This window comes from Platalea leucorodia (genome assembly GCF_965183815.1).
Source record: "Platalea leucorodia genome assembly, chromosome: 22".
Classification (NCBI taxonomy): Eukaryota; Metazoa; Chordata; class Aves; order Pelecaniformes; family Threskiornithidae; genus Platalea; species Platalea leucorodia.
Window position 1 is genome coordinate 1719861 of NC_138844.1, and position 26133 is coordinate 1745993.

Genomic DNA, 26133 nt, shown 5'->3' on the forward strand with positions numbered 1-26133 from the left:
GTGGAGGGAAAGAAAGAGTTGCAAAAAACACCTCCCCACTGTCTGGGAATCATCCCCAGGTCTCAGGCGATACATCTTCTCCTGGCAGTAGTGCTTCAGCATGCCTTCTTTCCCATGCCCCAAAGGCCTCCTCAGCCAGGAGCACAACCCAGCACCATTGGAGAGGCAAGGAAACTTGCCCCAACTCCCTGAGCAGCGAGGGCTGGCGGGACCCTGCAGTGCCACGTGCCTGAGGATGCTCAGGCAGGGGATGTGCTCACAAGGGCCCTGGCTACAAAACCAGCTCTCAGACTACATCAAGGAGGCAATGCACTTCCCTGCCCTGCAGACATGGAGGCAGCTGGGACACGGCCCAGGAGGGCAAGGCAATGCCTTCAGTAGGCAAGCTTCCTGGGACAGACTCTCCCTCCCCATGGCGAGTCACACTCTAATTTCGGAATGGCCATGTGTCAGCCTTTTGGCGTGAGGCCAAGCCAGGAGTGCGTGTTGTCTGCAGGCCCGTGTCCCACGCACAGCTGAATTCCCCTCCGGCCAGGGCTGTTCCCTCCCTGCCTCAGGAAAATGAGCTCTGAGCACTGGGCTGTAGTCGAGTACACAGCTCCAGGCCAGGCCATTATGTATCATGCAGGTCAGGGTCCAAAGCGTGTGAACAAAGCACATGGTGGGGTGAGGAGAGTGGGAGGAACAAGGCGCTGTCCCGACCCCCAGCACACCCCTCTGGTAGTGAGAGGGGAGGAACCCAACTCCACAGGGCTTGCTGAGGAACCAGGGTTTTGGGGAGGGCAATGGTCTCCTTCCACAAGCCTGCTGATTGCACTGCTTGGGGACCCCCAGAGACTGCCACGAGAGGGGACGCCTTTGCCAAAGAAACCAGCAAAAGTCTTCCCAGAAGGAGAAGCTTTCCTTGGGCGCAGGCGTTTGAAACCAGTAGCGCAGCCCACCTGCCTTTCAGGACGCTGCCAGGCAGTGCTCAGGGACTGCTGGAGCAAGCAAGGAGGCAGGCAGGGAGGGGGAAGGATGCAGCATGTCCTCATTCGCAGAAGCCTCTGGGCACCCAGGAGAGCACTGCATTGGTGGGAAGACATGCCCACCTTCCTGCACAGGCGTTGGAAAACAACCTCACCAGATTTCTCCAGACCCATGTCTTCCATCTGCACAGACACCTCCAGCACTTGCGGGCACATCTTCTGCCTGTACACCCATGATGCTGCTCAGGAAATCCTTGGGCCTCTCATCCCAATACTTCAAAAGAGCGTCCCTGGCCTACTGGTCATGGCAGAAATGAGGAAATGAAATGACGGTGTTGATGGAAACCAAAACACAACCTGTGCCATTAGGTAGCATATTTTGCTTGGGAGGTGAGTCTGTTGGAAAATTAGTGCCCGCGTGCAGTGACTGTGGGCCTGGGGCGGTGCAGGAGCAGTATAAAAGCGGGCCCTTCGCCTCACTCTCTCATCCACTCTTCTTGCCTCCACCTCCCTGGGAAGAAGGTGAGTTTGGAGCCCTTTCTCTTCTTCCTCCTCCTCAGCCTGCTCCTCCTTCTGCTGGGTACTGAGGCTGCTTGCCATGGGAGAGGGAAGGGAGCAGAAGGTGGGACATGCAGAGAGGCTGATGCTTGGCTGAGGTATCTCCTGAGCTATGCGCTAGGTGAAGACCTCCCTGGGCTTAGTCACTTTTGGTGAAGCTCTTTTGCGCTGACGGAAAGGGGCGGCCTTGGGCTGGGGGGATAGGCTGCTCTTCAACCACCCCTCCTCCTCTCATTCCCCCTGCCCTCTCTCTCCCAGGCGCACCTCCAGCCCCAAGACATGTCCTGCTACAACCCGTGCCTGCCCTGCCAGCCCTGCGGCCCCACCCCGCTGGCCAACAGCTGCAATGAGCCCTGTGTCAGGCAGTGCCAGGACTCCACCGTCGTCATCCAGCCCTCCCCCGTGGTGGTGACCCTGCCCGGACCCATCCTCAGCTCCTTCCCGCAGAGCACCGCCGTGGGATCCTCCACCTCCGCTGCCGTTGGCAGCATCCTCAGCTCTCAGGGAGTGCCCATCTCCTCCGGGGGCTTTGGCCTCTCGGGCTTCGGCAGCCGCTACTGTGGCAGCCGGTGCCTCCCCTGCTAAAGCTGCTGCCTGCACTGAGGCCTCCACTCGGATCGACCTCGTTTCCCCCTTTTCACTCATTAAACTGCTGCTGCATCCCAGCCTGCGCTTCTCTCTCATCCTTTCCCCTAAAGATGCTCTCCCATGATGCCCACGCAGAGACATGTTCCTCAGGGCTGGTTCTGGGAGGGGCGTGTTGGGGATGATTTTGCACTGATTGTCAACCCAGGCTTGCAGTCAGCATGTTTAGTTGCGCACCGGGTGATCCTCTAGTTTCTAAAATTGTCTGCCTTTCTGCATCGCGGTGGAATTACCCGACATCGTTCAGTCACTACCATCCACTGTGTTGTGCACACCTCTTCTTTTTCCTTGGAAAGCTCAACACTGTGATGCGAGTAGTCAGCAGGGAATGTGGTATTGACAAGACATAGGCACTAGCTTCCCAGGAGAGGCCAGGACAACCCATCCTCACCATAGCATTCTCAAAGGAACAGAGGAACACAGTGCAGTGGGCTGCCTTGACAGCCGACCATAGTAGAATACAATCAGAGAATGGTTGTGCTTGGAAGAGACCTTGAAAGATCATCTAGTCCAAGCCCCCTGCCATGGGCAGGGATATCTGGCACTACCTCACGTCCCTCAAAGTTCCGTTGAACCTCACTTTCAACACTGCCAGTGATGGGGCAGCCCATCATTCTCGGGGCAACCTTTTCCAGTGTCTCACCACCCTCATCGTAATCCATTTCTTCCTTACGTCCAAGCTGCATCTACCCGATTTCAGTTTAAAACCTTCTCCTGTCCCTACAGGCCTTGATAAAATGTCTCTCTCCAACTTCCTTATAAGTCCCCTTTATATATTGAAAGGCTGCAATAAGGTCTCCCCAGAGCCTTCTCTTCTCCAGGCTCAACAACCCCACCTCCCTCAGCCTTTCTTCATAGGACAGCTCTTACATCCCCCAGATCATTTTTGTAGGCCTTCTCTGGACCTCAACTGGCATGCTCATGCACAATTTTTCAACCACCAGTGTCTCCAAGTCCTTCTTTGCAGGGCTGCTCTCAGCCGTTTATCCTCCAGTCTGTATTGATATGGAGGATTGCCCCAACGCAGGTGCAGGACCTTGCACTTGGCCTTGTCCAAGTTCCTGAATTTCACATCGGACCATTCCTCAAGCCTGTCAAGATCCCTCTGGACAGCATCCCTTCCCTCAAGCGTACCAGTTGCACCCCTCACCCTGGTGTCATGCACAAACTTGATGAGGGCGCACTCAGTCGCACTATCCATGTCGTTGGTGAAGGCAGGAAACAGTCTTGGTCCCAGGACGGACCCCCGAAGGACACCAGTCGTCACTGGTTTCCACTTGGACCTGGAGACGTTGACTGTAACTCTTGGGATGCAGCCAAAGTGCTGTGCTTCAAATGTGTGCAGAAACAGTGCAGACAACACACCAAAGCTTTAGCTAGTTCTGCACAGTGCTTGCTCACCATCAAGGCCGTCTCTCTTTCTCACTCTGCACCCCCCACAGCAGAGGCTAGGGGTGGGCAAGCACCGGGGAGGGGACACCACCAGGACAGCTGACCTGAATTGACCACAAGGCTATTGCATGCCACATAACATCACGCTCAGCAATAAAATCTTGCGCAGTCTTTCCGAAGGAGCAGCTCTTGGGAGAATGCATGGGCATGAGTCTGCTGCTGCTAGGTGGTGGGTGATTGCCTTTGCACCACTTGGTTTTCTCCCTTCTTTCCCCTTCCCCTCTTAGACTGGCCTGATCTCAGCCCGAGGGTATTTCGCTTTCTTGCTCTTCCAATTCTCCCCCCATCCAAATGGGACAACGGATTGAGAGAGCTGCTGCGGGGTGCTTAGTACTAGTCAGGGGCAGCACACCACACAGGCCCACGGGCAGCGCATGCCCTCCTTGCCCTGCTCCTTCCCTCTCTGTGCCCAGGCTTTCCTGGGAATGTTTCTGCAGAGAGGGGAGCAGGGAGAGACCCGCGCCAGGAAGAGAGGCAGCGGGTGTGGGCTGAGTGTCTCAAAGGGCTGTCCAAGAGCTCTCCAAAGCAGTGCGCAGACCAGCAGCAAAGGCTGCGGAGAGACTTGCCGCCGACAAAGGGGAGCAGCTGAACTGCTGCAGGACACAGCCGCGCGAGATGATACTTCTCCACCCAGAGCCCTGATCAGAAGCTGCCTTGGTAGTAACCAGCCCTGTCTCCCCACGAATCCTTCGGCCCCTGACAAGCAGGGCCACGAAAGGTGCTTTTGCGGCAACCCCATCAAAACAGGTGCGACTCCCAGCACTCTTCCCGCACACCAAGGACTGTCATCAACATCCTGGGCTATATGAGCAGGCGTGCAGACAGGAGAGCGATGGGAGTGGTGATCGCCCTCTGCTCAGCACTCACCTGACGCCATCTAGAACACTGTTTCGCGTTTTGGGCTCTAATGCAAGAAAGACCTTGACTGAATGGAGGGAGTTCAGCGGAGGGTGGGCTGGATGGTGAGGGGGCTGGAGCACTTGGTTGGGGAGGAGAGGCTGAGGGCACAGGGCTCGCTGAGCACGGAGAAGAGAAGGCTTTGGTGGGAGACCTAAAATCATCTCTGCAGTAGCTATGGTCATTCAACTGCCTCGGGTCACTCTGTCCAGCCCCAGAGAGGCACAGAAGTTCAGAAAGCAGATGGTCACACTGAGCATGGCTAAGCATATTCGAAGCAAGCCTGTGTTAACAATCACGGCAGAACCACCTCTAATGACCTCCTCCCAGACCCACCCCTGAGCAACATCTCTCTTCCTGGGCACCTTGGCAAAGTGTCTGCAGGGGAAAGGACGAGGCAAAGGCATGGGCTGGCATGCAGCAGAACTTTAATGAGGCAAGAGGGAAATGAGGTCAAGACGGGTGCAGGTCCCCGTGCAGGGAGCACCAGGGGCATATATGAATCGGCGCCCCATGGCTGTGGCAGAGGTCCCGCCAGGTCTCCATCTGCCTGCCCCAGAGACAGAGCAGGGCCAGCAGTTCTGCCCTAGGCTGGCTTTGTGGGGCTCACAGCCCACGGGAGTGCAACAGAACAAGGACACAGGAGGGAAAGGAGAGAGTGGAAGGGGGAAAGGCAGGCATGGGCCATGCTTTCGGATAGCCCAGGCTGGCCCCGTCCTTTTGCAAGGGGTGCTGGCGTTGCTCAGTTCCTCAGGAAACAAGTCGATGCTCTGTCCCCAGTCCGGTACCATCTTGTGGGTCCCTGGGGGCCTTCCCCAGGGCCATCGCCAGCAGCTTTAGCAGGGGAGGCAACTCCTGCCACAGTAGCGGCTGCCGAAGCCCGAGAGGCCAAAGCCCCCGGAGGAGATGGGCACTCCCTGAGAGCTGAGGATGCTGCCAACGGCAGCGGAGGTGGAGGATCCCACGGCGGTGCTCTGCGGGAAGGAGCTGAGGATGGGTCCGGGCAGGGTCACCACCACGGGGGAGGGCTGGATGACGACGGTGGAGTCCTGGCACTGCCTGACACAGGGCTCATTGCAGCTGTTGGCCAGCGGGGTGGGGCCGCAGGGCTGGCAGGGCAGGCACGGGTTGTAGCAGGACATGTCTTGGGGCTGGAGGTGCACCTGGAAGAGAGGGCAGGGGGAAGCAGGGCAGGGGCGATGGGTGAGGAGCAGCCTGTCACCCCACCGCGAGGGAGAAAAACCATGAGCTGGAGACAAGAGCTAGAGGCATTTTAGGGAGGCTCACGGGCTTCACCTTCCCCTCAGCCCAAAACAGCCCTGCCAAGAGCATTCAAGCTCATCGAGGTCCCCGTCTAGCCCATCGCCCACTTCAGCCAAGCATCAGCCTCTCTCCATGCCACACCTTCTCTTCCCTTCCCTCTCCCATCATAGGTAGCCCCACGACCCAGTGTAGGACAAACGGCAGGTACACACTGAGAAAACCCAAAGGAAAATGCAGAGGAGGAAGAGAAAGGGCTTCAGACTCACCTTCTTCCCAAGGAGATGGAGGTGAGAAGAGTGGATGAGAGAGTGAGGAGAAGGGCCCGCTTTTATACTGCTCCTGCACCGCCCCAGGCCCACAGTCACTGCACGCGGGCACTAATTTTCCAACAGACTCACCTCCCAAGCAAAATAGCCTACCTAATGCCACAGGTTGTGGTTTGGTTTCCATCGGTGCTGCCATTTCATTTCCTCATTGCTGACATGCTTGGTGTGCCATGCAGGCTCCTTTCATGTGCTGGGATGAGAGGCCCAAGGATACCCCGGGCAGGGTCATGTCTAACTGCTGGACAGGTCCACCTGGCATTGAATCAGGCAAAGCATGTGGAGGGCAACAAGAAGGTCTTCTTCCACGTAGGTCAGCAGCAAAAGCAAGCCTTGGTCAAAGGCAGCCCCAACCCTGAAGGGGGCAGCTTCCCTGGGGACAGGGCTTACAGCAAAGGTGGAGGTAACTCCAAGGTTTCCTTGCCTTGGTCTTGCTCTGGCAGGGTTTGCCGTCAAGAGATCGCTCTCCTGACATTCCTAGGAATATCTGGAACAGGAAAGACCTGCAGCAGTGGAGGATCGGGTCTGGGAGCATTTAAACCGATTGGACTGCCATGACTGCAAGCGACCTGCTGGGAGGCACCCGAGGGAGTCGGTTGGTGTCACTACAAGGTCGCTCTCAAGTCCCTTTGAAAGTCACAGCAGTCAGGGAATGCATCTGAGGACTGGAGGGAAGCCAGTGAGACTCTTACCAATGGGTAAAAGAGCTGACGGGAGGGAGTCAAGAACGTAGAGCCAGACTCTTCCGAGTCCTATCCAGTGAAGGAACAAGAGGTAACGGGCACATATTGAAATAGGGGAAATTCCAGGAAAACAGAAGAAACCACATTGTTAGTGTGAGCATGGTCAAGCACCGGCTGGGGGTGCCCGGATAAATTGTGGCTTCTCCATCCTTGTAGATATTCAGAGCTTGACAGGACTTGGCCCTAAGAACCTTCCAAAGGCTGACCGTGCTTTGAGCAGGGGCGGTTGGACTAGACGATCTCCAGAGGTCCCTTCCAACCTCAAGGATCCTGTGATTCTGTCATGGGCAAAAGAGAGGTGATGCACAGCTGCCACTGACAAGGATAAATTGCTTAGGAACATTGGAATCAAGGGCAGCCTTGGCTGTCACACCTGAGAAGCAGCGGAGTTCACGATGTGAACACAGGAAGGAAAGCCAGTAGCAGAGTGCTGTCCCTGGCTTTCAGGCATGCCAAATTGGGCCTAGTCAGGCAGCTGGTAGGTAGAATGCCATGGAGGCAGCTGTGAAGGGCAAAGGAGCTCAGAAAAGCTGGCAGCGCCTTAGGCACCTCATGGTCCAAGAGCAAGAAGGGTCCAGCCCGATACTCAGGAAAACAAATTCAATGTCTCAGCAGATCACCTTTGCCTAAGGTGGGACTCAAGGTGGGGAAGCAATGTCAAAAGGCAGCATCCTGGAGGTGGAAGGAGGAACGAGCTGCAAAGGAGGAATTTGGAAATAATTCCTAGGCATGTTGCGATGCTGTTAGGAAAGCCAACTCAGCCTGCATTGAGTCTTGCAAGGGGCATGAAGAGCAACAGGCAACAACCATCAAGAGCAACACAGAATCATAGAATCCTAGAATCGTTTAGGTTGGAAAAGACCTTTAAGATCATCGAGTCCAACCGTTAACCTAGCACTGCCAAGTCCACCACTAAACCATGTCCCTTAGCACTATATCTACCCATCTTTGAAATACCTCCAGGGATGAGGACTCAACCACTGCCCTGGGCAGCCTGTGCCAGTGCCTGACTACCCTTTCAGTGAAGAACTTTTTCCTAACATCCAACCTAAACCTGCCCTGGCGCAACTTGAGGCCATTTCCTCTCGTCCTATAGCTTGTTACTGGGGAGAAGAGACCGACCCCCCACCTCGCTGCAACCTCCTTTCAGGCAGTTGTAGAGAGCGATAACATCTCCCCTCAGCCTCCTTTTCTCCAGGCTAAACAACCCCAGCTCCCTCAGCTGCTCCTCCTAAGACTTGTGCTCTACACCCTTCACCAGCTTCGTTGCCCTTCTCTGGCCACGCTCCAGCACCTCAATGTCCTTCCTGTAGTGAGGGCCCAACACTGAACACAGTACTCGAGGTGCAGCCTCACCAGTGCCAAGTACAAGGGGATGATCACGTCCCCAGTCCTGCTGGCCACACTATTTCTGACGCAAGCCAGGATGCCCTTGGCCTTCTGGGCCACCTGGGCACACTGCCGGCTCATATTCAGCCGGCTGTCGACCAACACCCCCAGCTCCTTTTCCGCCAGGCAGCTCTCCAGACATTCTTCCCCAAGCCTGTAGCGTTGCATGGCCTTGTTGTGACCCAAGTGCAGGACCCAGCACTTTGCCTTGTTGAACCTCATACAGCTGGCCTCGGCCCATCGATCCAGCCTGGCCAGGTCCCTCTGTCGAGACTTTCTACCCTCCAGCAGATCAACACGCCCGCCCAACTTGGTGTCATCTGCAAACTGACTGAGGGTGCACTCAATCGCCTCCTCCAGATCCTTGATAAAGACAGTAAACAGAACTGGCCCCATACTGAGCCCTGGGGAGCAGCACTTGTGACTGGCCGCCAACTGGATTTGGCTCCATTCACCACAAGTTTTTGGGCCTGGCCATCCAGACAGTTTTTCACTGGATACGAAGAGTATCCAAGCCATGAATACCCAGTTTCTCCAGGACAATGCCACAGGAAACAGTGTCAAAGACCTTACTAAAGTCCAGATAGACATCCACAGCCTTTCCCTCATCCACTAAGCGGGTCACCTCATCATTGAAGGAGGTCAGGTCAGTCAAGCAGGACCTGCCTTTCATAAACCCATGCTGACTGGGCCTGATCCCCAGTTGTCCTGTACGTGCCGCGTGAAGGCACTCAGGATGATCTGCTCCAGAGCCTTCCCCAGCACTGCTCCAGTGCTCCCCCACTCTCTGGGTGAAGAACCTTTTCCTAATATCCAACCTAAACTGGGACCTCCCTGGTTAGCCAGGACTGCTGATAGACGATGGAAAGTGGCCTGGTGAGCACCTCCGCCAGCTCCCTCAGTACGTCTGGCTGGATCCCATCCGGCCCCATAGACTTGTCCGTGTCTAAGTGGTGTAGCAGGTCACTAACCATTTCCCTGGGGATTACGGGGGCTTCATTCTGCTCCCTGTCCCTATCTTCTAGCTCAGGGGGCTGGGTACCCCGAGCACAACTGGTCCGACTATTAAAGACTGAGGCAAAGAAGGCATTAAGTACCTCAGTCTTTTCCTTCTCCTCTGTCACTAGGCTTCCCCCCGCATCCAATAAAGGATGGAGATTCTCCTTAGCTCTCCTTTTGCTGCTAATGCATTTGGAGAAACAATTTTTGTTGTCTTTTCCAGCAGTAGCCAGTTGGCAGCAGCCAAAGATTGACAGAGGAACCTGTGGGCCCGCTGCTGACGTGGGTAGCTGATTTCCTGAAGAGTGGACAGAGAGCAGGTTGGGGGGAGTCAATGCCTTCTCGCTCTCAGTATTCACCTACAAGGGCTCCCAGGCCGCTGTGCCCTCTGAAAGAGTTGAAGGAAGGAGGGGGAGGCCTCCCAGCAGTGGGCGGGCTTCAAATCAAGGACTGCCTGAGTCAAGTCAACCCGTACAAGCCAGCTGATGCACTGCAAGGCAGGGCTGCTGTAAAGGGCGACTTAGATGTGCTGGAGGACTGGGCCAAAGGAGTCTCAAAGACCTCACCTTCCTAGCCAAAGAGACCAGGCTGTGGTGAGGAGCTCTCTTGAATACTCCGTGGAGGGAAAGAAAGAGTTGCAAAAAACACCTCCCCACTGTCTGGGAATCATCCCCAGGTCTCAGGCGATACATCTTCTCCTGGCAGTAGTGCTTCAGCATGCCTTCTTTCCCATGCCCCAAAGGCCTCCTCAGCCAGGAGCACAACCCAGCACCATTGGAGAGGCAAGGAAACTTGCCCCAACTCCCTGAGCAGCGAGGGCTGGCGGGACCCTGCAGTGCCACGTGCCTGAGGATGCTCAGGCAGGGGATGTGCTCACAAGGGCCCTGGCTACAAAACCAGCTCTCAGACTACATCAAGGAGGCAATGCACTTCCCTGCCCTGCAGACATGGAGGCAGCTGGGACACGGCCCAGGAGGGCAAGGCAATGCCTTCAGTAGGCAAGCTTCCTGGGACAGACTCTCCCTCCCCATGGCGAGTCACACTCTAATTTCGGAATGGCCATGTGTCAGCCTTTTGGCGTGAGGCCAAGCCAGGAGTGCGTGTTGTCTGCAGGCCCGTGTCCCACGCACAGCTGAATTCCCCTCCGGCCAGGGCTGTTCCCTCCCTGCCTCAGGAAAATGAGCTCTGAGCACTGGGCTGTAGTCGAGTACACAGCTCCAGGCCAGGCCATTATGTATCATGCAGGTCAGGGTCCAAAGCGTGTGAACAAAGCACATGGTGGGGTGAGGAGAGTGGGAGGAACAAGGCGCTGTCCCGACCCCCAGCACACCCCTCTGGTAGTGAGAGGGGAGGAACCCAACCCCACAGGGCTTGCTGAGGAACCAGGGTTTTGGGGAGGGCAATGGTCTCCTTCCACAAGCCTGCTGATTGCACTGCTTGGGGACCCCCAGAGACTGCCACGAGAGGGGACGCCTTTGCCAAAGAAACCAGCAAAAGTCTTCCCAGAAGGAGAAGCTTTCCTTGGGCGCAGGCATTTGAAACCAGTAGCGCAGCCCACCTGCCTTTCAGGACGCTGCCAGGCAGTGCTCAGGGACTGCTGGAGCAAGCAAGGAGGCAGGCAGGGAGGGGGAAGGATGCAGCATGTCCTCATTCGCAGAAGCCTCTGGGCACCCAGGAGAGCACTGCATTGGTGGGAAGACATGCCCACCTTCCTGCACAGGCGTTGGAAAACAACCTCACCAGATTTCTCCAGACCCATGTCTTCCATCTGCACAGACACCTCCAGCACTTGCGGGCACATCTTCTGCCTGTACACCCATGATGCTGCTCAGGAAATCCTTGGGCCTCTCATCCCAATACTTCAAAAGAGCGTCCCTGGCCTACTGGTCATGGCAGAAATGAGGAAATGAAATGACGGTGTTGATGGAAACCAAAACACAACCTGTGCCATTAGGTAGCATATTTTGCTTGGGAGGTGAGTCTGTTGGAAAATTACTGCCCGCGTGCAGTGACTGTGGGCCTGGGGCGGTGCAGGAGCAGTATAAAAGCGGGCCCTTCGCCTCACTCTCTCATCCACTCTTCTTGCCTCCACCTCCCTGGGAAGAAGGTGAGTTTGGAGCCCTTTCTCTTCTTCCTCCTCCTCAGCCTGCTCCTCCTTCTCCTCCCCTGGGATTTCTCAACACATACCTGCCTCTTTGTCCTGTGCTGGGTCCTGAGGCTGCTTGCCATGGGAGAGGGAAGGGAGCAGAAGGTGGGACATGCAGAGAGGCTGATGCTTGGCTGAGGTATCTCCTGAGCTATGCGCTAGGTGAAGACCTCCCTGGGCTTAGTCACTTTTGGTGAAGCTCTTTTGCGCTGACGGAAAGGGGCGGCCTTGGGCTGGGGGGATAGGCTGCTCTTCAACCACCCCTCCTCCTCTCATTCCCCCTGCCCTCTCTCTCCCAGGCGCACCTCCAGCCCCAAGACATGTCCTGCTACAACCCGTGCCTGCCCTGCCAGCCCTGCGGCCCCACCCCGCTGGCCAACAGCTGCAATGAGCCCTGTGTCAGGCAGTGCCAGGACTCCACCGTCGTCATCCAGCCCTCCCCCGTGGTGGTGACCCTGCCCGGACCCATCCTCAGCTCCTTCCCGCAGAGCACCGCCGTGGGATCCTCCACCTCCGCTGCCGTTGGCAGCATCCTCAGCTCTCAGGGAGTGCCCATCTCCTCCGGGGGCTTTGGCCTCTCGGGCTTCGGCAGCCGCTACTGTGGCAGCCGGTGCCTCCCCTGCTAAAGCTGCTGCCTGCACTGAGGCCTCCACTCGGATCGACCTCGTTTCCCCCTTTTCACTCATTAAACTGCTGCTGCATCCCAGCCTGCGCTTCTCTCTCATCCTTTCCCCTAAAGATGCTCTCCCATGATGCCCACGCAGAGACATGTTCCTCAGGGCTGGTTCTGGGAGGGGCGTGTTGGGGATGATTTTGCACTGATTGTCAACCCAGGCTTGCAGTCAGCATGTTTAGTTGCGCACCGGGTGATCCTCTAGTTTCTAAAATTGTCTGCCTTTCTGCATCGCGGTGGAATTACCCGACATCGTTCAGTCACTACCATCCACTTTGTTGTGCACACCTCTTCTTTTTCCTTGGAAAGCTCAACACTGTGATGCGAGTAGTCAGCAGGGAATGTGGTATTGACAAGACATAGGCACTAGCTTCCCAGGAGAGGCCAGGACAACCCATCCTCACCATAGCATTCTCAAAGGAACAGAGGAACACAGTGCAGTGGGCTGCCTTGACAGCCGACCATAGTAGAATACAATCAGAGAATGGTTGTGCTTGGAAGAGACCTTGAAAGATCATCTAGTCCAAGCCCCCTGCCATGGGCAGGGATATCTGGCACTACCTCACGTCCCTCAAAGTTCCGTTGAACCTCACTTTCAACACTGCCAGTGATGGGGCAGCCCATCATTCTCGGGGCAACCTTTTCCAGTGTCTCACCACCCTCATCGTAATCCATTTCTTCCTTACGTCCAAGCTGCATCTACCCGATTTCAGTTTAAAACCTTCTCCTGTCCCTACAGGCCTTGATAAAATGTCTCTCTCCAACTTCCTTATAAGTCCCCTTTATATATTGAAAGGCTGCAATAAGGTCTCCCCAGAGCCTTCTCTTCTCCAGGCTCAACAACCCCACCTCCCTCAGCCTTTCTTCATAGGACAGCTCTTACATCCCCCAGATCATTTTTGTAGGCCTTCTCTGGACCTCAACTGGCATGCTCATGCACAATTTTTCAACCACCAGTGTCTCCAAGTCCTTCTTTGCAGGGCTGCTCTCAGCCGTTTATCCTCCAGTCTGTATTGATATGGAGGATTGCCCCAACGCAGGTGCAGGACCTTGCACTTGGCCTTGTCCAAGTTCCTGAATTTCACATCGGACCATTCCTCAAGCCTGTCAAGATCCCTCTGGACAGCATCCCTTCCCTCAAGCGTACCAGTTGCACCCCTCACCCTGGTGTCATGCACAAACTTGATGAGGGCGCACTCAGTCGCACTATCCATGTCATTGGTGAAGGCAGGAAACAGTCTTGGTCCCAGGACGGACCCCCGAAGGACACCAGTCGTCACTGGTTTCCACTTGGACCTGGAGACGTTGACTGTAACTCTTGGGATGCAGCCAAAGTGCTGTGCTTCAAATGTGTGCAGAAACAGTGCAGACAACACACCAAAGCTTTAGCTAGTTCTGCACAGTGCTTGCTCACCATCAAGGCCGTCTCTCTTTCTCACTCTGCACCCCCCACAGCAGAGGCTAGGGGTGGGCAAGCACCGGGGAGGGGACACCACCAGGACAGCTGACCTGAATTGACCACAAGGCTATTGCATGCCACATAACATCACGCTCAGCAATAAAATCTTGCGCAGTCTTTCCAAAGGAGCAGCTCTTGGGAGAATGCACGGGCATGAGTCTGCTGCTGCTAGGTGGTGGGTGATTGCCTTTGCACCACTTGGTTTTCTCCCTTCTTTCCCCTTCCCCTCTTAGACTGGCCTGATCTCAGCCCGAGGGTATTTCGCTTTCTTGCTCTTCCAATTCTCCCCCCATCCGAATGGGACAACGGATTGAGAGAGCTGCTGCGGGGTGCTTAGTACTAGTCAGGGGCAGCACACCACACAGGCCCACGGGCAGCGCATGCCCTCCTTGCCCTGCTCCTTCCCTCTCTGTGCCCAGGCTTTCCTGGGAATGTTTCTGCAGAGAGGGGAGCAGGGAGAGACCCGCGCCAGGAAGAGAGGCAGCGGGTGTGGGCTGAGTGTCTCAAAGGGCTGTCCAAGAGCTCTCCAAAGCAGTGCGCAGACCAGCAGCAAAGGCTGCGGAGAGACTTGCCGCCGACAAAGGGGAGCAGCTGAACTGCTGCAGGACACAGCCGCGCGAGATGATACTTCTCCACCCAGAGCCCTGATCAGAAGCTGCCTTGGTAGTAACCAGCCCTGTCTCCCCACGAATCCTTCGGCCCCTGACAAGCAGGGCCACGAAAGGTGCTTTTGCGGCAACCCCATCAAAACAGGTGCGACTCCCAGCACTCTTCCCGCACACCAAGGACTGTCATCAACGTCCTGGGCTATATGAGCAGGCGTGCAGACAGGAGAGCGATGGGAGTGGTGATCGCCCTCTGCTCAGCACTCACCTGACGCCATCTAGAACACTGTTTCGCGTTTTGGGCTCTAATGCAAGAAAGACCTTGACTGAATGGAGGGAGTTCAGCGGAGGGTGGGCTGGATGGTGAGGGGGCTGGAGCACTTGGTTGGGGAGGAGAGGCTGAGGGCACAGGGCTCGCTGAGCACGGAGAAGAGAAGGCTTTGGTGGGAGACCTAAAATCATCTCTGCAGTAGCTATGGTCATTCAACTGCCTCGGGTCACTCTGTCCAGCCCCAGAGAGGCACAGAAGTTCAGAAAGCAGATGGTCACACTGAGCATGGCTAAGCATATTCGAAGCAAGCCTGTGTTAACAATCACGGCAGAACCACCTCTAATGACCTCCTCCCAGACCCACCCCTGAGCAACATCTCTCTTCCTGGGCACCTTGGCAAAGTGTCTGCAGGGGAAAGGACGAGGCAAAGGCATGGGCTGGCATGCAGCAGAACTTTAATGAGGCAAGAGGGAAATGAGGTCAAGACGGGTGCAGGTCCCCGTGCAGGGAGCACCAGGGGCATATATGAATCGGCGCCCCATGGCTGTGGCAGAGGTCCCGCCAGGTCTCCATCTGCCTGCCCCAGAGACAGAGCAGGGCCAGCAGTTCTGCCCTAGGCTGGCTTTGTGGGGCTCACAGCCCACGGGAGTGCAACAGAACAAGGACACAGGAGGGAAAGGAGAGAGTGGAAGGGGGAAAGGCAGGCATGGGCCATGCTTTCGGATAGCCCAGGCTGGCCCCGTCCTTTTGCAAGGGGTGCTGGCGTTGCTCAGTTCCTCAGGAAACAAGTCGATGCTCTGTCCCCAGTCCGGTACCATCTTGTGGGTCCCTGGGGGCCTTCCCCAGGGCCATCGCCAGCAGCTTTAGCAGGGGAGGCAACTCCTGCCACAGTAGCGGCTGCCGAAGCCCGAGAGGCCAAAGCCCCCGGAGGAGATGGGCACTCCCTGAGAGCTGAGGATGCTGCCAACGGCAGCGGAGGTGGAGGATCCCACGGCGGTGCTCTGCGGGAAGGAGCTGAGGATGGGTCCGGGCAGGGTCACCACCACGGGGGAGGGCTGGATGACGATGGTGGAGTCCTGGCACTGCCTGACACAGGGCTCATTGCAGCTGTTGGCCAGCGGGGTGGGGCCGCAGGGCTGGCAGGGCAGGCACGGGTTGTAGCAGGACATGTCTTGGGGCTGGAGGTGCACCTGGAAGAGAGGGCAGGGGGAAGCAGGGCAGGGGCGATGGGTGAGGAGCAGCCTGTCACCCCACCGCGAGGGAGAAAAACCATGAGCTGGAGACAAGAGCTAGAGGCATTTTAGGGAGGCTCACGGGCTTCACCTTCCCCTCAGCCCAAAACAGCCCTGCCAAGAGCATTCAAGCTCATCGAGGTCCCCGTCTAGCCCATCGCCCACTTCAGCCAAGCATCAGCCTCTCTCCATGCCACACCTTCTCTTCCCTTCCCTCTCCCATCATAGGTAGCCCCACGACCCAGTGTAGGACAAACGGCAGGTACACACTGAGAAAACCCAAAGGAAAATGCAGAGGAGGAAGAGAAAGGGCTTCAGACTCACCTTCTTCCCAAGGAGATGGAGGTGAGAAGAGTGGATGAGAGAGTGAGGAGAAGGGCCCGCTTTTATACTGCTCCTGCACCGCCCCAGGCCCACAGTCACTGCACGCGGGCAGTAATTTTCCAACAGACTCACCTCCCAAGCAAAATAGCCTACCTAGTGCCACAGGTTGTGGTTTGGTTTCCATTGGTGCTGCCATTTCATTTCCTCATTGCTGACATGCTTGGTGTGCCATGCAGGCTCCTTTCATGTGCTGGGATGAGAGGCCCAAGGATACCCCGGGCAGGGTCATGTCTAACTGCTGGACAGGTCCACCTGGCATTGAATCAGGCAAAGCATGTGGAGGGCAACAAGAAGGTCTTCTTCCACATAGGTCAGCAGCAAAAGCAAGCCTTGGTCAAAGGCAGCCCCAACCCTGAAGGGGGCAGCTTCCCTGGGGACAGGGCTTACAGCAAAGGTGGAGGTAACTCCAAGGTTTCCTTGCCTTGGTCTTGCTCTGGCAGGGTTTGCCGTCAAGAGATCGCTCTCCTGACATTCCTAGGAATATCTGGAACAGGAAAGACCTGCAGCAGTGGAGGATCGGGTCTGGGAGCATTTAAACCGATTGGACTGCCATGACTGCAAGCGACCTGCTGGGAGGCACCCGAGGGAGTCGGTTGGTGTCACTACAAGGTCGCTCTCAAGTCCCTTTGAAAGTCACAGCAGTCAGGGAATGCATCTGAGGACTGGAGGGAAGCCAGTGAGACTCTTACCAATGGGTAAAAGAGCTGACGGGAGGGAGTCAAGAACGTAGAGCCAGACTCTTCCGAGTCCTATCCAGTGAAGGAACAAGAGGTAACGGGCACATATTGAAATAGGGGAAATTCCAGGAAAACAGAAGAAACCACATTGTTAGTGTGAGCATGGTCAAGCACCGGCTGGGGGTGCCCGGATAAATTGTGGCTTCTCCATCCTTGTAGATATTCAGAGCTTGACAGGACTTGGCCCTAAGAACCTTCCAAAGGCTGACCGTGCTTTGAGCAGGGGCGGTTGGACTAGACGATCTCCAGAGGTCCCTTCCAACCTCAAGGATCCTGTGATTCTGTCATGGGCAAAAGAGAGGTGATGCACAGCTGCCACTGACAAGGATAAATTGCTTAGGAACATTGGAATCAAGGGCAGCCTTGGCTGTCACACCTGAGAAGCAGCGGAGTTCACGATGTGAACACAGGAAGGAAAGCCAGTAGCAGAGTGCTGTCCCTGGCTTTCAGGCATGCCAAATTGGGCCTAGTCAGGCAGCTGGTAGGTAGAATGCCATGGAGGCAGCTGTGAAGGGCAAAGGAGCTCAGAAAAGCTGGCAGCGCCTTAGGCACCTCATGGTCCAAGAGCAAGAAGGGTCCAGCCCGATACTCAGGAAAACAAATTCAATGTCTCAGCAGATCACCTTTGCCTAAGGTGGGACTCAAGGTGGGGAAGCAATGTCAAAAGGCAGCATCCTGGAGGTGGAAGGAGGAACGAGCTGCAAAGGAGGAATTTGGAAATAATTCCTAGGCATGTTGCGATGCTGTTAGGAAAGCCAACTCAGCCTGCATTGAGTCTTGCAAGGGGCATGAAGAGCAACAGGCAACAACCATCAAGAGCAACACAGAATCATAGAATCCTAGAATCGTTTAGGTTGAAAAAGACCTTTAAGATCATCGAGTCCAACCGTTAACCTAGCACTGCCAAGTCCACCACTAAACCATGTCCCTTAGCACTATATCTACCCATCTTTGAAATACCTCCAGGGATGAGGACTCAACCACTGCCCTGGGCAGCCTGTGCCAGTGCCTGACTACCCTTTCAGTGAAGAACTTTTTCCTAACATCCAACCTAAACCTGCCCTGGCGCAACTTGAGGCCATTTCCTCTCGTCCTATAGCTTGTTACTGGGGAGAAGAGACCGACCCCCCACCTCGCTGCAACCTCCTTTCAGGCAGTTGTAGAGAGCGATAACATCTCCCCTCAGCCTTCTTTTCTCCAGGCTACACAACCCCAGCTCCCTCAGCTGCTCCTCCTAAGACTTGTGCTCTACACCCTTCACCAGCTTCGTTGCCCTTCTCTGGCCACGCTCCAGCACCTCAATGTCCTTCCTGTAGTGAGAGCCCAACACTGAACCCAGTACTCGAGGTGCAGCCTCACCAGTGCCAAGTACAAGGGGATGATCACGTCCCCAGTCCTGCTGGCCACACTATTTCTGACGCAAGCCAGGATGCCCTTGGCCTTCTGGGCCACCTGGGCACACTGCCGGCTCATATTCAGCCGGCTGTCGACCAACACCCCCAGCTCCTTTTCCGCCAGGCAGCTCTCCAGACATTCTTCCCCAAGCCTGTAGCGTTGCATGGCCTTGTTGTGACCCAAGTGCAGGACCCAGCACTTTGCCTTGTTGAACCTCATACAGCTGGCCTCGGCCCATCGATCCAGCCTGGCCAGGTCCCTCTGTCGAGACTTTCTACCCTCCAGCAGATCAACACGCCCGCCCAACTTGGTGTCATCTGCAAACTGACTGAGGGTGCACTCAATCGCCTCCTCCAGATCCTTGATAAAGACAGTAAACAGAACTGGCCCCATACTGAGCCCTGGGGAGCAGCACTTGTGACTGGCCGCCAACTGGATTTGGCTCCATTCACCACAAGTTTTTGGGCCTGGCCATCCAGACAGTTTTTCACTGGATACGAAGAGTATCCAAGCCATGAATACCCAGTTTCTCCAGGACAATGCCACAGGAAACAGTGTCAAAGACCTTACTAAAGTCCAGATAGACATCCACAGCCTTTCCCTCATCCACTAAGCGGGTCACCTCATCATTGAAGGAGGTCAGGTCAGTCAAGCAGGACCTGCCTTTCATAAACCCATGCTGACTGGGCCTGATCCCCAGTTGTCCTGTACGTGCCGCGTGAAGGCACTCAGGATGTTCTGCTCCAGAGCCTTCCCCAGCACTGCTCCAGTGCTCCCCCACTCTCTGGGTGAAGAACCTTTTCCTAATATCCAACCTAAACTGGGACCTCCCTGGTTAGCCAGGACTGCTGATAGACGATGGAAAGTGGCCTGGTGAGCACCTCCGCCAGCTCCCTCAGTACGTCTGGCTGGATCCCATCCGGCCCCATAGACTTGTCCGTGTCTAAGTGGTGTAGCAGGTCACTAACCATTTCCCTGGGGATTACGGGGGCTTCATTCTGCTCCCTGTCCCTATCTTCTAGCTCAGGGGGCTGGGTACCCCGAGCACAACTGGTCTGACTATTAAAGACTGAGGCAAAGAAGGCATTAAGTACCTCAGTCTTTTCCTTCTCCTCTGTCACTAGGTTTCCCCCCGCATCCAATAAAGGATGGAGATTCTCCTTAGCTCTCCTTTTGCTGCTAATGCATTTGGAGAAACAATTTTTGTTGTCTTTTCCAGCAGTAGCCAGTTGGCAGCAGCCAAAGATTGACAGAGGAACCTGTGGGCCCGCTGCTGACGTGGGTAGCTGATTTCCTGAAGAGTGGACAGAGAGCAGGTTGGGGGGAGTCAATGCCTTCTCGCTCTCAGTATTCACCTACAAGGGCTCCCAGGCCGCTGTGCCCTCTGAAAGAGTTGAAGGAAGGAGGGGGAGGCCTCCCAGCAGTGGGCGGGCTTCAAATCAAGGACTGCCTGAGTCAAGTCAACCCGTACAAGCCAGCTGATGCACTGCAAGGCAGGGCTGCTGTAAAGGGCGACTTAGATGTGCTGGAGGACTGGGCCAAAGGAGTCTCAAAGACCTCACCTTCCTAGCCAAAGAGACCAGGCTGTGGTGAGGAGCTCTCTTGAATACTCCGTGGAGGGAAAGAAAGAGTTGCAAAAAACACCTCCCCACTGTCTGGGAATCATCCCCAGGTCTCAGGCGATACATCTTCTCCTGGCAGTAGTGCTTCAGCATGCCTTCTTTCCCATGCCCCAAAGGCCTCCTCAGCCAGGAGCACAACCCAGCACCATTGGAGAGGCAAGGAAACTTGCCCCAACTCCCTGAGCAGCGAGGGCTGGCGGGACCCTGCAGTGCCACGTGCCTGAGGATGCTCAGGCAGGGGATGTGCTCACAAGGGCCCTGGCTACAAAACCAGCTCTCAGACTACATCAAGGAGGCAATGCACTTCCCTGCCCTGCAGACATGGAGGCAGCTGGGACACGGCCCAGGAGGGCAAGGCAATGCCTTCAGTAGGCAAGCTTCCTGGGACAGACTCTCCCTCCCCATGGCGAGTCACACTCTAATTTCGGAATGGCCATGTGTCAGCCTTTTGGCGTGAGGCCAAGCCAGGAGTGCGTGTTGTCTGCAGGCCCGTGTCCCACGCACAGCTGAATTCCCCTCCGGCCAGGGCTGTTCCCTCCCTGCCTCAGGAAAATGAGCTCTGAGCACTGGGCTGTAGTCGAGTACACAGCTCCAGGCCAGGCCATTATGTATCATGCAGGTCAGGGTCCAAAGCGTGTGAACAAAGCACATGGTGGGGTGAGGAGAGTGGGAGGAACAAGGCGCTGTCCCGACCCCCAGCACACCCCTCTGGTAGTGAGAGGGGAGGAACCCAACTCCACAGGGCTTGCTGAGGAACCAGGGTTTTGGGGAGGGCAATGGTCTCCTTCCACAAGCCTGCTGATTGCACTGCTTGGGGACCCCCAGAGACTGCCACGAGAGGGGACGCCTTTGCCAAAGAAACCAGCAAAAGTCTTCCCAGAAGGAGAAGCTTTCCTTGGGCGCAGGCGTTTGAAACCAGTAGCGCAGCCCACCTGCCTTTCAGGACGCTGCCAGGCAGTGCTCAGGGACTGCTGGAGCAAGCAAGGAGGCAGGCAGGGAGGGGGAAGGATGCAGCATGTCCTCATTCGCAGAAGCCTCTGGGCACCCAGGAGAGCACTGCATTGGTGGGAAGACATGCCCACCTTCCTGCACAGGCGTTGGAAAACAACCTCACCAGATTTCTCCAGACCCATGTCTTCCATCTGCACAGACACCTCCAGCACTTGCGGGCACATCTTCTGCCTGTACACCCATGATGCTGCTCAGGAAATCCTTGGGCCTCTCATCCCAATACTTCAAAAGAGCGTCCCTGGCCTACTGGTCATGGCAGAAATGAGGAAATGAAATGACGGTGTTGATGGAAACCAAAACACAACCTGTGCCATTAGGTAGCATATTTTGCTTGGGAGGTGAGTCTGTTGGAAAATTACTGCCCGCGTGCAGTGACTGTGGGCCTGGGGCGGTGCAGGAGCAGTATAAAAGCGGGCCCTTCGCCTCACTCTCTCATCCACTCTTCTTGCCTCCACCTCCCTGGGAAGAAGGTGAGTTTGGAGCCCTTTCTCTTCTTCCTCCTCCTCAGCCTGCTCCTCCTTCTCCTCCCCTGGGATTTCTCAACACATACCTGCCTCTTTGTCCTGTGCTGGGTCCTGAGGCTGCTTGCCATGGGAGAGGGAAGGGAGCAGAAGGTGGGACATGCAGAGAGGCTGATGCTTGGCTGAGGTATCTCCTGAGCTATGCGCTAGGTGAAGACCTCCCTGGGCTTAGTCACTTTTGGTGAAGCTCTTTTGCGCTGACGGAAAGGGGCGGCCTTGGGCTGGGGGGATAGGCTGCTCTTCAACCACCCCTCCTCCTCTCATTCCCCCTGCCCTCTCTCTCCCAGGCGCACCTCCAGCCCCAAGACATGTCCTGCTACAACCCGTGCCTGCCCTGCCAGCCCTGCGGCCCCACCCCGCTGGCCAACAGCTGCAATGAGCCCTGTGTCAGGCAGTGCCAGGACTCCACCGTCGTCATCCAGCCCTCCCCCGTGGTGGTGACCCTGCCCGGACCCATCCTCAGCTCCTTCCCGCAGAGCACCGCCGTGGGATCCTCCACCTCCGCTGCCGTTGGCAGCATCCTCAGCTCTCAGGGAGTGCCCATCTCCTCCGGGGGCTTTGGCCTCTCGGGCTTCGGCAGCCGCTACTGTGGCAGCCGGTGCCTCCCCTGCTAAAGCTGCTGCCTGCACTGAGGCCTCCACTCGGATCGACCTCGTTTCCCCCTTTTCACTCATTAAACTGCTGCTGCATCCCAGCCTGCGCTTCTCTCTCATCCTTTCCCCTAAAGATGCTCTCCCATGATGCCCACGCAGAGACATGTTCCTCAGGGCTGGTTCTGGGAGGGGCGTGTTGGGGATGATTTTGCACTGATTGTCAACCCAGGCTTGCAGTCAGCATGTTTAGTTGCGCACCGGGTGATCCTCTAGTTTCTAAAATTGTCTGCCTTTCTGCATCGCGGTGGAATTACCCGACATCGTTCAGTCACTACCATCCACTTTGTTGTGCACACCTCTTCTTTTTCCTTGGAAAGCTCAACACTGTGATGCGAGTAGTCAGCAGGGAATGTGGTATTGACAAGACATAGGCACTAGCTTCCCAGGAGAGGCCAGGACAACCCATCCTCACCATAGCATTCTCAAAGGAACAGAGGAACACAGTGCAGTGGGCTGCCTTGACAGCCGACCATAGTAGAATACAATCAGAGAATGGTTGTGCTTGGAAGAGACCTTGAAAGATCATCTAGTCCAAGCCCCCTGCCATGGGCAGGGATATCTGGCACTACCTCACGTCCCTCAAAGTTCCGTTGAACCTCACTTTCAACACTGCCAGTGATGGGGCAGCCCATCATTCTCGGGGCAACCTTTTCCAGTGTCTCACCACCCTCATCGTAATCCATTTCTTCCTTACGTCCAAGCTGCATCTACCCGATTTCAGTTTAAAACCTTCTCCTGTCCCTACAGGCCTTGATAAAATGTCTCTCTCCAACTTCCTTATAAGTCCCCTTTATATATTGAAAGGCTGCAATAAGGTCTCCCCAGAGCCTTCTCTTCTCCAGGCTCAACAACCCCACCTCCCTCAGCCTTTCTTCATAGGACAGCTCTTACATCCCCCAGATCATTTTTGTAGGCCTTCTCTGGACCTCAACTGGCATGCTCATGCACAATTTTTCAACCACCAGTGTCTCCAAGTCCTTCTTTGCAGGGCTGCTCTCAGCCGTTTATCCTCCAGTCTGTATTGATATGGAGGATTGCCCCAACGCAGGTGCAGGACCTTGCACTTGGCCTTGTCCAAGTTCCTGAATTTCACATCGGACCATTCCTCAAGCCTGTCAAGATCCCTCTGGACAGCATCCCTTCCCTCAAGCGTACCAGTTGCACCCCTCACCCTGGTGTCATGCACAAACTTGATGAGGGCGCACTCAGTCGCACTATCCATGTCATTGGTGAAGGCAGGAAACAGTCTTGGTCCCAGGACGGACCCCCGAAGGACACCAGTCGTCACTGGTTTCCACTTGGACCTGGAGACGTTGACTGTAACTCTTGGGATGCAGCCAAAGTGCTGTGCTTCAAATGTGTGCAGAAACAGTGCAGACAACACACCAAAGCTTTAGCTAGTTCTGCACAGTGCTTGCTCACCATCAAGGCCGTCTCTCTTTCTCACTCTGCACCCCCCACAGCAGAGGCTAGGGGTGGGCAAGCACCGGGGAGGGGACACCACCAGGACGGCTGACCTGAATTGACCACAAGGCTATTGCATGCCACATAACATCACGCTCAGCAATAAAATCTTGCGCAGTCTTTCCAAAGGAGCAGCTCTTGGGAGAATGCATGGGCATGAGTCTGCTGCTGCTAGGTGGTGGGTGATTGCCTTTGCACCACTTGGTTTTCTCCCTTCTTTCCCCTTCCCCTCTTAGACTGGCCTGATCTCAGCCCGAGGGTATTTCGCTTTCTTGCTCTTCCAACTCTCCCCCCATCCAAATGGGACAACGGATTGAGAGAGCTGCTGCGGGGTGCTTAGTACTAGTCAGGGGCAGCACACCACACAGGCCCACGGGCAGCGCATGCCCTCCTTGCCCTGCTCCTTCCCTCTCTGTGCCCAGGCTTTCCTGGGAATGTTTCTGCAGAGAGGGGAGCAGGGAGAGACCCGCGCCAGGAAGAGAGGCAGCAGGTGTGGGCTGAGTGTCTCAAAGGGCTGTCCAAGAGCTCTCCAAAGCAGTGCGCAGACCAGCAGCAAAGGCTGCGGAGAGACTTGCCGCCGACAAAGGGGAGCAGCTGAACTGCTGCAGGACACAGCCGCGCGAGATGATACTTCTCCACCCAGAGCCCTGATCAGAAGCTGCCTTGGTAGTAACCAGCCCTGTCTCCCCACGAATCCTTCAGCCCCTGACAAGCAGGGCCACGAAAGGTGCTTTTGCGGCAACCCCATCAAAACAGGTGCGACTCCCAGCACTCTTCCCGCACACCAAGGACTGTCATCAACATCCTGGGCTATATGAGCAGGCGTGCAGACAGCAGAGCGATGGGAGTGGTGATCGCCCTCTGCTCAGCACTCACCTGACGCCATCTAGAACACTGTTTCGCGTTTTGGGCTCTAATGCAAGAAAGACCTTGACTGAATGGAGGGAGTTCAGCGGAGGGTGGGCTGGATGGTGAGGGGGCTGGAGCACTTGGTTGGGGAGGAGAGGCTGAGGGCACAGGGCTTGCTGAGCACGGAGAAAAGAAGGCTTTGGTGGGAGACCTAAAATCATCTCTGCAGTAGCTATGGTCATTCAACTGCCTCGGGTCACTCTGTCCAGCCCCAGAGAGGCACAGAAGTTCAGAAAGCAGATGGTCACACTGAGCATGGCTAAGCATATTCGAAGCAAGCCTGTGTTAACAATCACGGCAGAACCACCTCTAATGACCTCCTCCCAGACCCACCCCTGAGCAACATCTCTCTTCCTGGGCACCTTGGCAAAGTGTCTGCAGGGGAAAGGACGAGGCAAAGGCATGGGCTGGCATGCAGCAGAACTTTAATGAGGCAAGAGGGAAATGAGGTCAAGACGGGTGCAGGTCCCCGTGCAGGGAGCACCAGGGGCATATATGAATCGGCGCCCCATGGCTGTGGCAGAGATCCCGCCAGGTCTCCATCTGCCTGCCCCAGAGACAGAGCAGGGCCAGCAGTTCTGCCCTAGGCTGGCTTTGTGGGGCTCACAGCCCACGGGAGCGCAACAGAGCAAGGACACAGGAGGGAAAGGAGAGAGCGGAAGAGGGAAAGGGAGGCATGGGCCATGCTTTCGGAGAGCCCAGGCTGGCCCCGTCCTTTTGCAAGGGGTGCTGGCGTTGCTCAGTTCCTCAGGAAACAAGTCGATGCTCTGTCCCCAGTCCGGTACCATCTTGTGGGTCCCTGGGGGCCTTCCCCAGGGCCATCGCCAGCAGCTTTAGCAGGGGAGGCAACTCCTGCCACAGTAGCGGCTGCCGAAGCCCGAGAGGCCAAAGCCCCCGGAGGAGATGGGCACTCCCTGAGAGCTGAGGATGCTGCCAACGGCAGCGGAGGTGGAGGATCCCACGGCGGTGCTCTGCGGGAAGGAGCTGAGGATGGGTCCGGGCAGGGTCACCACCACGGGGGAGGGCTGGATGACGACAGTGGAGTCCTGGCACTGCCTGACACAGGGCTCATTGCAGCTGTTGGCCAGCGGGGTGGGGCCGCAGGGCTGGCAGGGCAGGCATGGGTTGTAGCAGGACATGTCTTGGGGCTGGAGGTGCACCTGGGAGAGAGGGCAGGGGGAAGCAGGGCAGGGGCGATGGGTGAGGAGCAGCCTGTCACCCCACCGCGAGGGAGAAAAACCATGAGCTGGAGACAAGAGCTAGAGGCATTTTAGGGAGCCTCACGGGCTTCACCTTCCCCTCAGCCCAAAACAGCCCTGCCAAGTGCGACCAAGCTCGTCGAGGTCCCCGTCTAGCCCATCGCCCACTTCAGCCAAGCATCAGCCTCTCTCCATGCCACACCTTCTCTTCCCTTCCCTCTCCCATCATAGGTAGCCCCACGACCCAGTGTAGGACAAACGGCAGGTACACACTGAGAAAACCCAAAGGAAAATGCAGAGGAGGAAGAGAAAGGGCTTCAGACTCACCTTCTTCCCAAGGAGATGGAGGTGAGAAGAGTGGATGAGAGAGTGAGGAGAAGGGCCCGCTTTTATACTGCTCCTGCACCGCCCCAGGCCCACAGTCACTGCACGCGGGCACTAATTTTCCAACAGACTCACCTCCCAAGCAAAATAGCCTACCTAATGCCACAGGTTGTGGTTTGGTTTCCATCGGTGCTGCCATTTCATTTCCTCATTGCTGACATGCTTGGTGTGCCATGCAGGCTCCTTTCATGTGCTGGGATGAGAGGCCCAAGGATACCCCGGGCAGGGTCA

At 56.2% G+C, this 26133-nt stretch overlaps 5 protein-coding genes across 5 annotated transcripts; 2 read left to right on the forward strand and 3 right to left on the reverse strand.

Moving 5' to 3' along the window:
* Window positions 1–5356: 5356 nt before the first annotated feature.
* On the reverse strand, window positions 5357–5662 carry LOC309599927 (feather keratin 1-like; the record flags this gene model as incomplete). The annotated part of the gene is made up of 1 exon (XM_082331830.1): window positions 5357–5662. One exon carries the CDS (start codon window positions 5660–5662, stop codon window positions 5357–5359), a length of 306 nt encoding a protein of 101 aa, XP_082187956.1.
* A 6041-nt stretch (window positions 5663–11703) lies between these two features.
* Window positions 11704–12009, forward strand: LOC309599872 (feather keratin Cos1-2-like; the record flags this gene model as incomplete). Its single annotated transcript, XM_082331739.1, has 1 exon — window positions 11704–12009. The coding sequence occupies one exon, from the start codon at window positions 11704–11706 to the stop codon at window positions 12007–12009; it is 306 nt and encodes a 101-aa protein (XP_082187865.1).
* A 3245-nt stretch (window positions 12010–15254) lies between these two features.
* Window positions 15255–15560, reverse strand: LOC309599869 (feather keratin 1-like; the record flags this gene model as incomplete). The annotated part of the gene is made up of 1 exon (XM_082331736.1): window positions 15255–15560. The coding sequence occupies one exon, from the start codon at window positions 15558–15560 to the stop codon at window positions 15255–15257; it is 306 nt and encodes a 101-aa protein (XP_082187862.1).
* A 6041-nt stretch (window positions 15561–21601) lies between these two features.
* On the forward strand, window positions 21602–21907 carry LOC309599818 (feather keratin Cos1-2-like; the record flags this gene model as incomplete). The annotated part of the gene is made up of 1 exon (XM_082331650.1): window positions 21602–21907. The coding sequence occupies one exon, from the start codon at window positions 21602–21604 to the stop codon at window positions 21905–21907; it is 306 nt and encodes a 101-aa protein (XP_082187776.1).
* Window positions 21908–25152: 3245 nt separating this feature from the next.
* LOC309599831 (feather keratin 1-like) lies at window positions 25153–25458 on the reverse strand (the record flags this gene model as incomplete). The annotated part of the gene is made up of 1 exon (XM_082331670.1): window positions 25153–25458. One exon carries the CDS (start codon window positions 25456–25458, stop codon window positions 25153–25155), a length of 306 nt encoding a protein of 101 aa, XP_082187796.1.
* Between the last annotated feature and the right edge of the window lie 675 nt (window positions 25459–26133).